General features: G+C 36.7%; 1 protein-coding gene across 2 annotated transcripts in view; it reads left to right on the top strand.

Moving 5' to 3' along the window:
- Window positions 1-16,477, top strand: part of ADGRA1 (adhesion G protein-coupled receptor A1) — a 291,575-nt gene that overhangs the window by 152,437 nt on the left and 122,661 nt on the right. The window contains exons 9-12 of one of the 2 annotated variants that reach the window (XM_064463875.1): window positions 151-349; window positions 1,698-1,847; window positions 4,934-5,095; window positions 9,790-10,005. In XM_064463875.1, coding sequence (XP_064319945.1) covers window positions 151-349; window positions 1,698-1,847; window positions 4,934-5,095; window positions 9,790-10,005 — 727 coding nt within the window. Of the gene's footprint in view, window positions 1-150; window positions 350-1,697; window positions 1,848-4,933; window positions 5,096-9,789; window positions 10,006-16,477 lie in introns of those variants that run through there. The other variant, XM_064463876.1, reaches the window with a different exon arrangement.

Here is a 16,477-nt window from a genome sequence, read left to right as displayed (position 1 = left end):
CTAGGAAAAAAAGTATTTCATTATAGAACATAATGAGGTAAAATTTAAAACAGCCTTTTTTCTCATGTATTCTGTATGTTGTTGCTATACTGTAAGTTGTCTTTAAACAAGAAGTTTCACATTGTAATTTTTTTATCATGTTGTTCATAGATGGCCCAAAACTTTGGCCGGGATAACTGCTTACCATCCCTGTCTCCAGTATTCATTTAACTCCATTGCCTTTCACAATGGTGCAGAAGAGTCTAAGGCATGGCGTAAATGTAATCGAACTGGACGTTGGGATGAAGAAAACTATTCTGAATGTCCTTATTCACAGGAAGTAACTCAAGTTCTTCATGCTTTTAGTCAGGTAACATTACAAATTCTAGGGCTTCCCTTCTCTAGTACTGATTTTATTGAATAGCTTGCAAGAAATATCTCTTCAGCCACAAGTTTGGGGTAGCTGGACTTTTAATAAAATGTTTTACTTGAAAAACAATGTTTGCTTGGTAATTGAAGTTGTAGTAGGAACAAATGCACACATTTATTGCCTTTTTCTTTTTTTTCTGGTTGCCTGGAGTCTAGACGACCATTAGTAATGTTGGCAAGGTCATCAGTGCTTCACTTCAGTTCCTTCTTTATCTTCCCCTCATGCATTTTCACCAGAAAGTTGTTAATTTCTCTTGAAGTCCTGTATGAGAGTTTTGTCGGCTGAAGTGCCTTTCCCCATTGCCATTGTCTGTAACATATTTAAAAGAGCTGCAGAAATGAAGCCCACTTCAGAATGTCTTTTTGATGTCTTCCAAAAAAAGCAGTACTTAATGGGTTCTGATGGATAAATAAAGGGGAGAATGAGATAAAAATGTAAATGGATAGAAGTTAATGAGAAAAAAAGAGGATAACAGGGAACAGCATGGAGGATGGCACGGACCTGTAACTGCCATACTAACTTTTACAACTTTCAGTTTCCTTGATGATTTCTTCACAGTCAGTAGTGCTAGATACCACAGGAAGTTTGTTTTCAGATGTGTTGATACTTAAATAAGAATAATTACTTAAATAGGAATAATGATTCTATTAAGAGAGCCAATGCAGTTACAGGATAATAAAATAATTAGGAAGGTCTCTAGAATCTAGTCCATTCTTCTGTAAGCAATGAAGTTAGGCCAGGTTTTTCAAGGCTTTAACCACTCATGTCTTTAAAACCTCTGAGGTAACTCTACACAACCTCAGGGGGTAACCTGTTCAAATGCCTGATTATCCTCATGGCAGAAGAGATCTTCTTCATAACCAGTCTGACTTTCTCTTCTTTCAATCGACTACCATTGTCCCTTGTTCTCCCACCATTAACCACTGTATATATGAACCCTCGCTGATACTGTTGTCATGATGATCTAAAGATATAGGCAAGGCAAGGTTAGTAGCTTGGCATAATATTTTATGAGGTCAGTTAGTTGCAGTCTAGAAAAAGTAGAATAAAATCTTCAAAATTTGTTGGCCTGTTGTGCTGGTGTCTTCAGATAACAGCAGTGAATTCTAAGACCTAAGGCTGATGACACATTCATATGCCCCTGAAATTCATGTCCGTGGAACTACTGGTGCATATAAACACATGTGAAATTATAGCAAGCATTATAGAAATGGACGTGATCTCCAGTTTTTAAAAGAGAATGAAGCTATCTAATTTATTACACCTAACAATTCTGATGTATTTTCAGATGCACATCAATTTGACAACCGTGCTTGAATTTTCCCGCCAGCTGACAGCCTACACAAGAGGTGCTTCCCACTTTGCGGATAAAATGGATGTAATATATTTGGCTTATATAATGGAAAAGTTAATTGTCTTCGTGGATGAAGTTGAAGATGTAAGATATCTTCTCTATGCTGAAAAAAAGTATCACTTAGAAGTGAAGTCTTCACATATGGCCATGTTCTTACTGTATGCAGGCACACACTGAAGGGTAGCTTCTAAAACTGATTGCTGGTATTCTGATTGCAAATGTTCTGCATATACTGTGATATGTTTTCTTATGCCAAAAAGGACAGCTAAAGACATCTCATCTGACTGGCAAAGCCATTGCTGCTAAGGAATAAAAGTCGGTTATCAATAAGCCACTTCTTTAATTGTCTTTTTCGTTTTAATTTCCACCATGTCTAAATTATTAGAATGAACTCAAGGTGCCTCTCCATCTGTCCACTGGAGTTACACATGCTTCTTTTGTTTTCTCTATTTCATCAGGAGGTTTTCACTGAGTTTTGAAAGCATGTATCCTTTCATGTGAAGAGAAGATAATGTGTCTTTAAGTGCAACTTCCTACAGAAACTTTTAGCATAATGTATGGCATTTTTACAGGGACATCTAATCAGAAAGTTATGCAAATCCTATGGGAAAAATAGGTTTTATAGAGAACAGCAATGTTCATCATAGTTTTTACTGTTAATTCTCAGAGTAACTGCTTGCATAAAGATTTCATAACCTGTAATTTTTGTACACATGATAGCTATAGTTCAAACATTTCTTTTCTTTTGGTTTGGCAATGTTTGTTCCATTCTGGCTCTGGGGATTGTAACAGTTAACATTTTAGTGCCAATTTGAGAAAGCCTCCAACTTCAATTTCATCATTATACGACAGACCTAAAGTGTATTATTAAGTGCTCTCCAAGAATCATGTTTCAAAGCTACAACTGCATTTCGGCTCAAAATCCTGATAAGACCTTACTGCTTTCTGAAAAACAAAAATTTACCATCCAACAGAAACAGCTGGATTTACCATAAAGCCTCTTCATTTTTCTAGCAGCTGATTCATTATCCGTTAAAACTGAGCGCCATCTCTAATCTTTTAATTTATTTCTTCCACCTTTCAGATAGGTTTCATTTTCTGGTTTTTGGTCTCAAAACATCTCCATCTCCACCACTTATCTCTACATGTTTCACTTTGTAATCCCTTATTGTTTTCATGATTTAGAATATTTCTCCAAATTTGTCTCAGTTTCGTTCTTCTATTTTGAAGTTTACACTTTTTCCTGTATCTCAAGTTCACTAAGTAGGTTCCTCATTCATTGAGCTCTTTACTAACACCCTTTTCTTAACTCTTACTCATAAGGTACAAAAATACACATGAAATTAAAGTTTCAGTAGTTTCACACATGACGCTGAACTCATGTAATTGTAAATAGGATTGAACTTCATTCCTTGTTGAATAAGGGAACATATGAACAAAGGTTTATTAGGTTGGAGTTGACTAGCATCTGAAACTACAGTCATATAAAACCATTAGAAAGTAGTGAAAATACATACACAGTGGTTTTCTGTGATTTGTCAAAATAATTTAAAAACTGTTTTAGCTAAACTAGTACAGTGTCTGTACATCTCCTCTGGGGAGTGCCTCTCCCAGTCAGCACAGGATTATTCATTTTTATACAACTTAGTGGTACTTTGTCCCACCTGGTGGTTCACCTCTTAAACAAAAGAGGTGCAACAGCTGCACTGGGGACATATTTGCAATATCCTACAACATTTTGCCAGGAAGATGTACACCTATTAGGCCAAATTTTTGTATTTTTTAATGCCATGCCTTTACTCTTCATTAATGCATTTAATTATAATATTAATTACTTTCTTTTCTGATTCCTCTCCTTTTGTATATTTATAGACTATTGTTCTGCCCTCAGCAAGTTACTGTGTGGCTGATTGGTGTATGCTTTAATAATTTCTCATCTTTTTCCTATAATTTCTCATATAATTTCTTATTATTATTCATTGTATCCATAACTCTGTTTGTCACATTGTCAAAAGCCATAGTAGAATTATCTACTAATTATGTTCTCAAAAATAGAGTATTTCAAAAACAGTCACATAAAATTTCACATATAGTCTAATTACTTGTGTCCCTTGCTATGCATGTGAAATTTATGTATATTTTATTGAAAATGCAGGACTAACATCATAACCTCAGTCATTCCTTAAACCTTTTCACCATTGCTGAATCTTTTTTTCCTTCCCACTGAATTATCTGTAGATTTGCCTTATTTTCTGTTTCTATTAGTATGACTTTTTAGCCTCTTGAACTATTCTTTAGCTATATTTCTCTCGGTCATTTTTGTCTCTTCTATATATCTTTTTATTTAGGTATAGTTGTGACAACCTTGTATATCTTTGGTGTATCTTTGCTGTAAAAAATAATGGTAATGTTAATTTTGAAATCTCACTCAGACTAAGTTTTAGAATACTAAAAAAATTTAATTTTAATTTTAATTTTAAATAATCACCAAAAATATTCACAGTGATGCTTATTCTTCTAAACGTAAAATGCTAATACAAATTTGAAACACATAGTCATACTTACCAAAATCTGCAAAATGTTATCTGGCAAAACAAAGATTTATCACTTTGGGTTAGCCACAAGTGTGAATTAAAACATCCAAAGCTATAAGCCCACACTTGCTCTATAGCCAATGAGATGATACAGGATTGTATCAGTGCCTGAGTTATATCTCAGATTTACCCCACTATGTCTCTAACAAAAATGTCTTTCATATATTTTTTCCCTCTTAATTTTTTTCCCCAAAAAGGCCCTTTGATTAAACATGAAGCAGTTCTTTAGAGGGGCATGGTCAATTTTAATTAGTTTAAGAAAGAGGGTGGTAATTCTGGGATTCCATTTATTGCCCAATGAGAGACTCAATTTTTGTGGTGTATGTTGAAGATAAGCTTTAAAATTGTGAATAAAAAGGCTTTTCCTTGAACTCAGTTGCATTTTTCTTTTCATGGTCTTTATTTTTCAGTCCATTTAATTTTCTTAATAAAATCAGAACTGTCTCTGAATGATGGTTACTAAGAGAAATAAGGTGCCTGCTTTCAGTGGTACTCTTGTGTACTCTTCTATTTTTGTGAGTTTTCCAGACAATACCATTTTTTGTTTTTTTGATGTGTTTTTTTTTTCTCTTCCAGATTGGGGACGCTCTTATTGAAATTGCCAGCAATATAATGTTGGTCGATGACCATGTGTTGTGGATGGCTCAAAAGGAAGACAAAGCCTGCACCAGGATTGTACGATGTGTGGAACACATTGCAAGTCAAATACTGACCAGCAATATTCAAGTAATATCAAAGGTACTTCATAAAATTACAAAGCTTTTTGTCAGAATTTATTTTTAAAATGTCATTTTTCTTCACAATTTTGCAACCAACTAATTTAGAGAAACATGATTGTGTAAACCAGATACACAGCATAGCTGATTTCCATAGATATCCTTGGATTCTGTGATTATTTTTTCTTTTCTTCTGTTGGATTCTATTTAGAAGACCAAAATATATATTTTTAGTATCACTGATGGTATTAAAAAGTGTTTATTCTTGACTTTGATTTATTGTATTTATTCTTACAATAGGTTGTTCACAACACTATCTTTCTAGTGTTCCTACCATTCACTCAGTTTCTGTTCTTTTCCCTATAGTATATGGATTAATTTTGAAAGGTCTACGTTGAATGAGTGAAATTTTTAATAAAAGACAACATGCTCCCTTGTTGCCTGAAGACTTTTGCCTTTCAGAGAGGATTCTAGACAATATTTGCTTATCATGTAGAAAATTATCAAAATATGATCTTGTCGTAAAGGTTACTAATTTGTGGTTAGTTTTAGATTTTAAAGCAAGCTGTAGCAGTATGAAGCAATTGTTCTTATTCCTTGGCCTCCACCTACATGAATTTGTCATTTATATACTGAGGGGTTGTCATGTGGATACTGAGAAACTGTCTTTTTGCCAGTTTCAACATCTAAACAGCAGAAGTGAATCTAAATAAGAAGCTTGAAGCTTATCCTTTCAGAATTTTAGGTAAATATTTTAAAGCCTTATCGCTCCTTGGGTTGGTTTCATTGCTTGCTTGATTTTAAGCAACCTTTATTATTTTCTCAATTGTCCACTGTATTTACATGAAGACACTATTTAAAAGTGAATTCGGTGCTAGTTTCAATTACAGCAATAAGGTATAAGGAACTACAGGCTAAGCCAAATTACAGGCTGAGCCAAATAGCCCTAGTTCCTTCACTGTATCTTTTTAGAAAAGCAGTCTTTCAGACAAAGACAAAAATGTATTGGACTGTTTTCTAAAGAAAGTTTTTTAATTAATTCCTATTTACATAAAAGAATGAAATTTGCTGAAAATATTTATTTTTTATATTAAATACATAGAGACAATAATGTGCCTTTTAGAAGTATTTTGCAATGTGGCAGTTAGGGGGGCTCTGTTGTTTAAATGTCAAGTGCCAAAGGTGATTTTTTTCTTGTCACTGCTTCAGGAAGCTGTTGACATTACTGTAAACGGTAATTCCGTGTACTCAGATGTAGATCTGTGTCACTAACCTTTTTGCCATGCTTTACAGCAAATAAAACCCTCAAAGCTTAGGTAGCTGCTAGCTGATGATACAATTCCTGAAAAAAAGGAACCTCTGTAAACTCTGTTAGTCGCACAACTTATGCATGGTTGTGTTCTTACACATTGACAGGCTACTTGGGAGCCATGACTGTCATTTTACATCATTTTTGGAAGACAAAAATGTTTTTCCAGTTCCATAAGGTTGTGTAATGACTAATTTCAAAGTCAGAAAAACACCAGGATGGATGCCTTTGTTTAGATCTTCTTAAGTCTCCCTTGCTGTCAAATGGCAGAAAAAACATGCTGAGGGAAGAATGGCCAGTAGCAGCTTTCAAATGCTAGATAATTTCCTATATATATACACACACATATTAACAATATTGTATATTTAATGTTTCATTTAATAACCATAGAACAGTAAAGCAAAGAAGATGTTATTTTACTATATGGTATTTAAAAACCTAGATAAGTCATATAGACAGAAGGCTCTTGTCAGGAGGCCCAGCCCAGGGCACGGCCTCAGTGGTGGTGATGAGGCCAGGCGGGGAACACGAGGCAGCCGATCAAGGTGGGGATCGGGTCTGGTGGTGGTGACCAGACCCAGTCACAGCCCGGTGGTTGCCAGGCCAGGCCGTGGCGAGGAGGCGGGCCCCAGGTCAATGGTGGGCCTGGGGCAAAAGGGCCGGTGGCCAGGCTGCAATGCAGCCACCACAGAGTGCAAGTGAAGCCTTGGAGGAGCCTCAGCTTGACACTGGGCCAGAGGGAAGGGGATGGAGCCCCCTCAGAGGTAATGGGCACAGCCAGAAAGGCAGGGGGTGCCCTGGGCAACTGAGAGCTCCCAGGGTGGATCTGTATACCTCAGCACCCCCAAATTAATTTCCCTTCAGTATTGTTTGGAGGTGCTTCTTTGCTCCTGCTTTTATTTTATTTCTGTGTATACATGTCAGATGTGCAGTTTGAAAAGGAAGATTTCCAGCTGATTATAAAACTTATCTCAACGGTCCTGTGTCAGGCACGTGCAGTAGTTTTCAAACCCACTTCTGAAGAGTTTTCATTTCATTCTCCAGCCAGCGAGACTGTCAGAATATTTAAAGCAACATGGCTTTTTGTTTGTGTTCTCAGTCTTTGCAGCCTTTGGCACTGCTCTCGGCTTACCCAGGTAACAATCCCCTTTGGCCCTTCTACTGAGTGGTGCCTTTATCCAAGGTTTAGGAAATGGAAGCCAAATCATCATTTTCTGTATCTGTACGGCTTAGAGACAAGATTAGCTTGTGGCTTTTTGTAACATGTACCTGACCATGGCTTGTTTCCATTTGTATTCATTTTACAGTCCTACATAATGAACAGTTTTACCTTGCATTTTACCCATCTGTTTCTATATGCTAAGAATGGCATTTTCACACTGTTTGAACATTGTCAAGCCTTTACGGGTATATTTTGAGAGCAGAAAACCCCAAGTATTTAAAGAATTTAATATTCAAAATTTTAAAAATAGGGCTTACTCTTGTGAAATCACTTTAATCCTCATTACAACATTATCTAGCAAACATCTTATTCACCATCACCTCACAAATGTGTAATAAGGAACTAGGGTTCCATTCTACAGCATAAAAAATGAAGTTATGAATAATTAAGTGGCTTTTCCCAAGATTAAAGAAAATCTGTTACCATACAGGAGTTTTAGCTGAGTCATATAGCTTGATTCCCATCACATGGATAATAGTATTCTGCAAGCAGTAAATTTTTTATCTCCTTGAAAGGCCATCTGCAAATGGTACAAAAAATTATCCATGTAAACCTAGTTTCAGGTTTTAGGACTTTTTAATAAACAGCCACTGGATTTTTAATACAAAAATTATTTGATTCTTAATGATCTTTGGCATTTTTATTCAAGCATATTAAAAAAAAAAATCACCTTCAGGCAAGGACAGAAGAGGTGGAAATTTAATCTAAAGAAGTGATGTTTTAGGAATTTATAAACAGTTGAAAAGAATCTTCAGGCTACTTTTACTTTAGAAGTAATATATATATTGCTTATATACATATAATTTATATAAAAATAATAGATATATAACTTTTATTTGTCAAGTATAAAAAATATACTGAAAGCTTCTGGATCTGTCTGATTTTGACAAAAAGTAAAACAAATGGCTTAATGAGACTTCAGTACTTTCATTTTGGACATATGCAGAGTCATCAGTGACTGAAGAAAGTGTATTTAAAAACCTTTTTGTAAGTCCAAAAGAACACCAGCAAGTCATCACTGACTGAAGAAAGTGTATTTAAAAACCTTTTTGTAAGTTCAAAAGAACACCAGCAAGTCATGCACTGTGTCTCATAGTAAGGTTTAATTTGTTCTGGTACCATGACTTTTACGCAGTTAGGCTACCTTCTACCCTGCCCTCATTTTTTAATGCAAAATATTTTGGTCGGATTCATTTACTAGTATGAATTAATGTGATTTTCTTCAGTGAAGTAATTTCTTGTCAGCACAACTCGTAAGATGCCCCAAATTCTGAAAGATTCACACCAGTTTTTACTAGGTGGATTTAAGGTACTTCTATATTGCTAGCTTGCAAAACAGAAGGAAAGTACAATATAAAACTGCTATGTTTGTACATTATCCTTCTGATAAACCTGCTAGTTTGTGGCTTAACTTAGGTTACATTTACATTGCATTGCAATCAACGTGCTAAATACATACACTCAGAACACAAAACAATCTATGCCTGGAAGCAGAAACCAGATATTCCAACCAGTGTGGTGCCCGTCTAAGCTAGTCAACCTGATTATAACATGAGCTATTTATCTCATGCACAGGACTGTGCTGAATGAATATACTAGTTTAAGGATAGAGATGCATATCTCTGCCCTGTGCTACAATCTCCATCTAGACACATCACCTCACTAAACGGCAGGTCAAAGACCTATAACGTGGTGTTGCATTGAACCATATAGTCATTCCTGTTCAATATTCTAATGGAACAAGATCTGTAAAAAACCAATCCATCCACCAAATAGCTAAGAAGCTTTCTGTTTCATTTCTGAGGTACAAAGCACATCCTTGTTCTTTTTTTTTAAACCATTCCTACTGCTGCTGTTGCTAGTTATCTTTATAACTGTATTGCTTTAAATCAGGATTGATTTAATTGAAGCTGATAATGACACAATTGCAAAACAGATATAATAGTGACTGATATTAACTGATATATTCCTAAAGAAGATTCAAGCAAACCCACTATGTTGTTGTAGAAATCTAGGTCAGTTTTTGAAATAAGTTCCGTTTTCTTTCTTAGCCTATGAATATGTATGGAAGTGTGTGCATGCACCGTCCTTTATAAAGTATATACAGTAAATACACAACGCACATATAATAATGCAATTATGCTTAATGAGTTAGCGACATATCTGCTTTTCAATGTTTTCACAGGTATCTCGTAATATTGCTCTGGAGGCCTTTATGATCAAGCCATCTAGCTTCACAGGAATGACTTGCACTGCCTTCCAGAAAATATCTGCAAATTCTGACAAGTCAGTGGTGCATGATTTGGGAAGCTGGGAAGCAAATCACCACCCTGAGCAACATTTGAATTTCAAGTGCAACACTGGCAATCTGAACAGTTCCTTGGTGAATTCTTCTACCAGGGTAAGTCAGTACAATCGTGAATATAACTTATCTATTTCAGTTTATTTTCAGTAGTACCTTTAAGCAGAATACTGATTTGGAAAACGTATGTTTCATGTGTTGTTAGCATTGTAAACTGGTGAATAATCCCAACATATAAGTGGCCTTAAACTGGTGTAGCATATTTTGTTGTGCTAACGGATATCCCATTGATGCAATCAGGCAGAATGCAGGAATGCAGGATGTGAATAGAAATGAGTAAATGTTTTGCTCTTTCTATCTCTGGGTCCAGTTCTGCAAAATTCTCTGTGTAAGCAAGCTCTTTAAAATAATTTGGAAATACTCGTTTTAGTGAGGTGTTGTCAGGGGATTTTACATTTCAAAAATGTGGTTTTTTAGGGAAATTATCTTTACTTCCACTAAATAATATTACATTCTCTATCTTCTGAGCTTTATATGGAGGGAGAGTGTTACATTGGAGTTTTTGAGTAGTAGCTGAAGAAAACCAATAATAAATAAGCCTTTTAATCAAATACATTGTTATTATCAAATAATGAAGTGGAACAATTAAATTTTGATCTACCAGGAAATGGAATTTTGCATTTGGCTGAGCATGTTATTAAATTTAAGTATTGCAGAGTTGAATTTTTTTTATCCTTCAGCTAAATCTCAGTTTAATAGGCATATTGAAACACTTCCTATGACAAAATGATACTTTTCTGGATAATATTACTATTTTATTGAACTTTGCAAGTATTTTGATTGAAATTATTTTCTCTTTGGTGCATTTTAATCTTCTGTATGGACTATGCAGTCAGTGATATGGTAGTTTGTGCTCTCAGGATCTTCTGGTAAAAAGGAGTCATCTTAATAATAGAAGAACAGGTTTAATTTGTTTCCTGCAATGCAGATCATTTCTTCTGTGTACACTGTTATCATGTCTATCCATAGAAAAGAGAACGTTACCTCTGAAAAGAGAAGCGTTTGACATCCATAAGATGAAAACCAAATGTCAGAGATCTAAAAGATACAAGATTTCTGCAAGACGCAACCCTGAAACACTCTGCAATGTAAGGGATAGTATTATCAATACAGAAATATATATGGGGTTATATAGAATCATAGAACCATTAAGGTTGGAAAATACCTCTAGGATCATCAAGTCCAACTGTTTACCCAACACTACCATGTCTCCTAAACCATGCCCTGAAGTGCCACGTCTACACGTCTTTTAAATACCTCCAGGGATGGTGACTCCACCACATCTCTGGGCAGCCTGTTCCAGTGCCTGACCACTCTTTCAGTGAAGAAATTCTTCCTAATATCCAATCTAAACCTCCCCTGATGCAGCTTGAGGCCGTTTCCTCTCATTCCATGACTAGTGACCTGGGAGAAGAGACCAACCCCCACCTCACTACAACCTCCTTTCAGGTAGTTGTAGAGAGCGATAAGGTCTCCCCTCAGCCTCCCCTTCTCCAGGCTAAACAACCCCAGCTCCCTCAGCTGCTCCTCATCAGACCTGCTCTCCAGACCCTGCCCCAGCTCCATTGCCCTTCCCTGGACATGCTCCAGCACCTCAATGTTCTTCTTGTAGTGAGGGGCCCAAACTGAACACAGCATTTGCGGTGCCAAGTACAGGGGCACGATCACTGCCCTGCTCCTGCTGACCACACTATTCCTGATACAAGCCAGGATGCTGTTGGCCTTCTTGACCACCTGGGCACTGCTGGCTCATGCCCAGCCGGCTGTCAGCCAGCACCCCTAGGGCCTTCTCTGCCAGGCAGCTCTCCAGCCACTCCTCCCCAAGCCTGTAGCATTGCAGGGGTTGTTGTGACCCAAATGCAGGACTTGGCACTTGGCCTTGTTGAACCTCATACAGTTGACCTCAGTCCATCAATACAGCCTGTCCAGGTCCCTCTGCAGAGCCTTCCTACCCTCGAGCAGATCCACACTCCCACCCAACTTGGTGTCATCTGCAAACTGACTGAGGGTGCACTAGATCCCCACATCCAGAACACTGATAAAGACATTAAACGAGACTGGCCCCAACACTGAGCCCTGGGGAACCCCACTCATGACTGGCCGCCAACTGGATTTAGCTCCGTTCACCACAACGCTCTGGGCTCGGCCATCCAGCCAGTTTTTTACCCAGCAAAGAGTACACCCGTCCAAGCCATGAGCTGCCAGCTTCTCTAGCAGGATGCTGTGGGAGACAGTATCAAACGCTTTGCTAAAGCCCAGGTAGACACATCCACAGCCTTTCCCTCATCCACCAGGTGGGTCACCTGGTCATAGAAGGAGATCAGGTTGGCCAGGCAGGACCTGCCTTTCCTGAAGCCCTGCTGGCTGGGCCTGATCCCGTGGTTGTCCTGCACTGGCCTGGTGAGCTCACTCAAGATGAACCTCTCCATAATCTCCCCTGGTACCGAGGTCAGGCTGACAGGCCTGTAGTTCCCTGGATCCTCCTCTTGGCCCTTTCTGTAGTTGGGTGTCACACTGGCAAGCCTCCAGTCATCTGGGACCTCCCTGTTAACCAGGACTGCTGGTAAATGATGGAGGGTGGCTTGGTGAGGTCCTCCACCAGCTCCCTCAGTGCTCTTGTGTGGATCCCATCTGGCCCCATAGACTTGTGCGTGTCCAGGTGGAGCAGCAGGTCGTAAACTGCTTCCTCCTGGATTATGGGGGGGTTTATTCTGCAATCCATCCCTGCCGTCCAGCTCAGGGGGCTGAATACCCTGGGGATAACTGGTCTGACTGTTAAAGGCTGAGGCAAAGGAGGCATTAAGTACCTCAGCCTTTTCCTCATCCTCGGTGGAGATGTTCCCCTCCGCGTCCAACAGATTATGAATTGGAAAGTTTTCTTTATCAGCGCTACTAATATATTTTGTATTCCTTCAAATACTGAGTACCATAATTTCTAGTAAATGAATGTCTTGAAAGTTTGCTGGTCAAGCAATTGTGTCTCTCTCCTGTTATAAAGAGTTCTACCATAAATGCTAATTTCTCTTCTCTCCTATCAGCATGCATGTGTCAAATACACAGAATAAGTTAGAATATTTCTTTGAAGCCGCTTTCTAATAGGTTGGCAGTATGTCACTATATAAAGATCTTAATAAAATCTTTCATAATGTATTTTGAACCTAGCTGAATAGTAGAGTGAAACTCTACTGGCTACACAAAGAAAGAAGCTAAAAGAAAGAAAATAAACTTATTACAATGCAAAGCAATTTTGAAGTACGTGATGGATCTTCTGACAGAAGTGACTTTATTAGGTGGATCACCAATTATCACCTGTATATGAAATTGTAAATATTATAAATATAATATTATACAGGAGATTCTAGATTCAGCTAAATGTTAGTTGCATGGCTTTAGGTTTGAACCCTAAGGCTTACTCAGATTTTAAATGTGATATGTGAATAAACAGACTGAATACATTGCTTTTACTTAATCCTGAAAAACAAGATGTTTTCATTCACTGTTGTTCTCTGGAACTTTTAGGCTAAGCACTCCTATAATTCATTCTGAAATGGGTTGCATTTCTTCATTGTTTAATAGAATGATCTGTAGAATTGTAACGATAACAAAAAATGGGATTCTTTCATCATCCACTAGCAAAATGATTTCTATATTTGCTCAATAGAGGCAAAGATTAAACCTACTTGATTGTCCATTGTAAAGTTCAGGAAAATAGAGAATTTAAGATGGAGGTGGGAGTTGCTTGTTATATTTACCAACATTTAGTCACTATATTGTAAAGTAATACTCATTATTATGTCTGACTCTCTAGAACTTCATCTTAGATGCTGAAATTATTCTTAGAATCTTCCACTATTTAGCATAGGATTAATCATAAAGAAGAAAAAAAATGTAATGAAATTCACTAAGTAGAAATGGTAATTAAAAATCTAGTTTACTTCTAATAAAAATGTGAAAAGTTGTCCTTAAAAACCTTAATAAAAGAGAATGTTTCTATATTTTTGTGCTAAAAAGCGTAGCCCTCTTCAAATACAGAATATTGTAAATCTTCTGCTCCTAAGCATAAACAATTGTTTATGCCATCTGTCTGTTGCTAACCAATTACAGTAATAACTTAAAAAAGTGAATACTCATTAAGCAATTTGTGGGTAGTTGTTGGGAGAAGACTGAAGCAGATGATCACAAACTATGTTAATAATACAATGAAAGCTTTTTTAGTTTACCCATAGTGATATTTCCTGGCAATGGTAGGAAACTGATACAAATTTAGTCAGTGGGTGTCTACACAATTTAACCTGATCCAGTTATTATGGGATAGAGGGCCCCCAAAAAGGGAAGAATTAGGTAAAAAAACAGTTGAAAAAGAATAAACTTTGAAAATTAAATAATTTAAAAGGCACTGAAAGAGATTCACCATTCAGAGGAATTCAGGAGATAACTGTGAAAATATATGTATATCCACTTATTTTTCAAATATGTGGTAGGTCTTTTATAGACTAACTTGCAGGGTTTCCAAATACCCTAAAGCAAAATATTATTGCAGTTTTATATGCAAATTTTTATCTTTAAATCTAATGCTGACTCTTAAACTTTGAAAAGAATCATTTATCACTATTGCAAATCAAAAGTTTCTTCTGATTTAGACCCCGATGCCTTCTAGTGGATCCCGTTTCTGCTGTTAGTAAGGACTTTTGCTGCCTGACAGGACTCTACTGGGTGAAAAAAAATGGCTGATATATCTTCCTAATTTTTGATACAGTGATGTATTTTGACACAGTGGTTGTTTTCACCTCTGTTTAAGTAGGCTGAAGGGCATCTTCCCAGACTGGGACTCTGGACAGAGATCCTGTCACAGGAATGCTCCCAAGGCACAGCTCTGTCCCGTGACTTGGCTGTGGTGGAAGGACATCGCAATAATGACACACCAACAAGGCTGCTGTAACATTTGCACTCAGACAATGTGAGAACAGCTTATGAAATTTTAGTGCCATTCAGTACGAATCCAGTGTCTGGTTCCCATTTGATATTAGACCTGAAGCATACTTTGAACCTAATCTCTGTTCCAGCCTCATCCTCTAAACTATCTCCAGTGCAAAGATAATCAGTTATATACAGTTAACCCTTCTTTGACTCACTAAAATTACTGCAACATAAAATGAACTTTTAGACCTCCTGTACTATCATAATGAAGTGTGTAGTTTAGAGGGGACCGTAGATTCAGTGTTCATGCTTGGACTTAAAAGAAAGCATTTTGTTAATATAATTTACAGTTTCAGCTTCATTGAAAATGTCAAAAAGGAAGTATTCTCCTCTCTTTGGTTATTCTTCCGACACATGAATGAATTAGCAAGTTAAGTTTCAAAGTTTCAAAAATCTCTATTTTCACATGTAATCCCTGACTTCTGAAATTTGAATTCCTCATAATATTCTCCATGTATTCCATTTAACTTTTCAATTCTATTTATTTCTTGCTCTGATCCAGACTGACCTTTTGATTTGTCAGGTTGTATTACAGGTGATGTCCGTCTGATAAAATGTTAAAAGTTAAATCGGTACTGTGATTGCTACTAGACATGCAAACCACAAAAAAAATTCTTAAGGGCTTTGACAAAATCCTATGTTTACTTGCTTATGCCGCTTTGAGATATTATATAATTTTAGAAATATTCTTGTCTCGAATACTTAATGGAAAATATACAATCAGTATGTAAGAAAAGGTTTTTTCTAGCATAAAATAAATTTTGAATGTCAGACCATACAAATAATGTATAAACTATAATAAATTCATACGTAAAAGTTAACAGGAGTGTGGAAAAGAACTTAATGCAAAATTTCCACCAACAAGTGACAAAGCATTTGGGGTAGGATAAAGCACAAAATTAAAAACCCAAAAAGGAATTGTGAAGAGGAAAGTTTGAAGGTGCAGAAGATAGGTCCTGCAATCCACTATATGTGAAATGTTCACGATCTGTATAAATAGTTAATTATATCCATCTGGAAGCTGCTTAGTAGAGTGTGCAATAATTATAACTTTCTCATTAATGCAAAAACTAATTCTTATAGAAATAATGATTAAAATTTATATTGGAAGTGTCAAAGCCAGGGTGTAAGATGTGCAGTTATGCAGCCATAGGTTTCAAAATGGTTTCCTACTGTACTTCAGCAAAACCAATTAGTTTTGACTAAGATTTGAGCGATACTTTGTCCTCTTTCAGTGAAACAAAAGCAATAATAGCATTTAAAAACTTCTCTTCTACCTACTTATATCATACATTTTCATTAACAGGGACCTTCCTCTTGCACTGGCAATTAGTAATGGTATGTATATTCTAACCACCTGTGAACCTGGTTAGGAAAGTACTTTCCTTTAAGCATGTGCCTATTGTTACTCATCTCATTGAGTTGCTTATCCATTTAAGATACATTTTTCCATGTTCAGGATGCACGTGTACAGAATTTTTCAAGGCAATAAGATCAGCTAAATTTAGAATTCAAAGTGATGTATAGAATTTGT

This window comes from Phalacrocorax carbo, chromosome 12 (genome assembly GCF_963921805.1).
Source record: "Phalacrocorax carbo chromosome 12, bPhaCar2.1, whole genome shotgun sequence".
In the NCBI taxonomy this organism is placed as follows: domain Eukaryota; kingdom Metazoa; phylum Chordata; class Aves; order Suliformes; family Phalacrocoracidae; genus Phalacrocorax; species Phalacrocorax carbo.
Note: the sequence above shows the minus strand (reverse complement) of the source record. Positions and strands in the feature narration are given on the sequence as shown.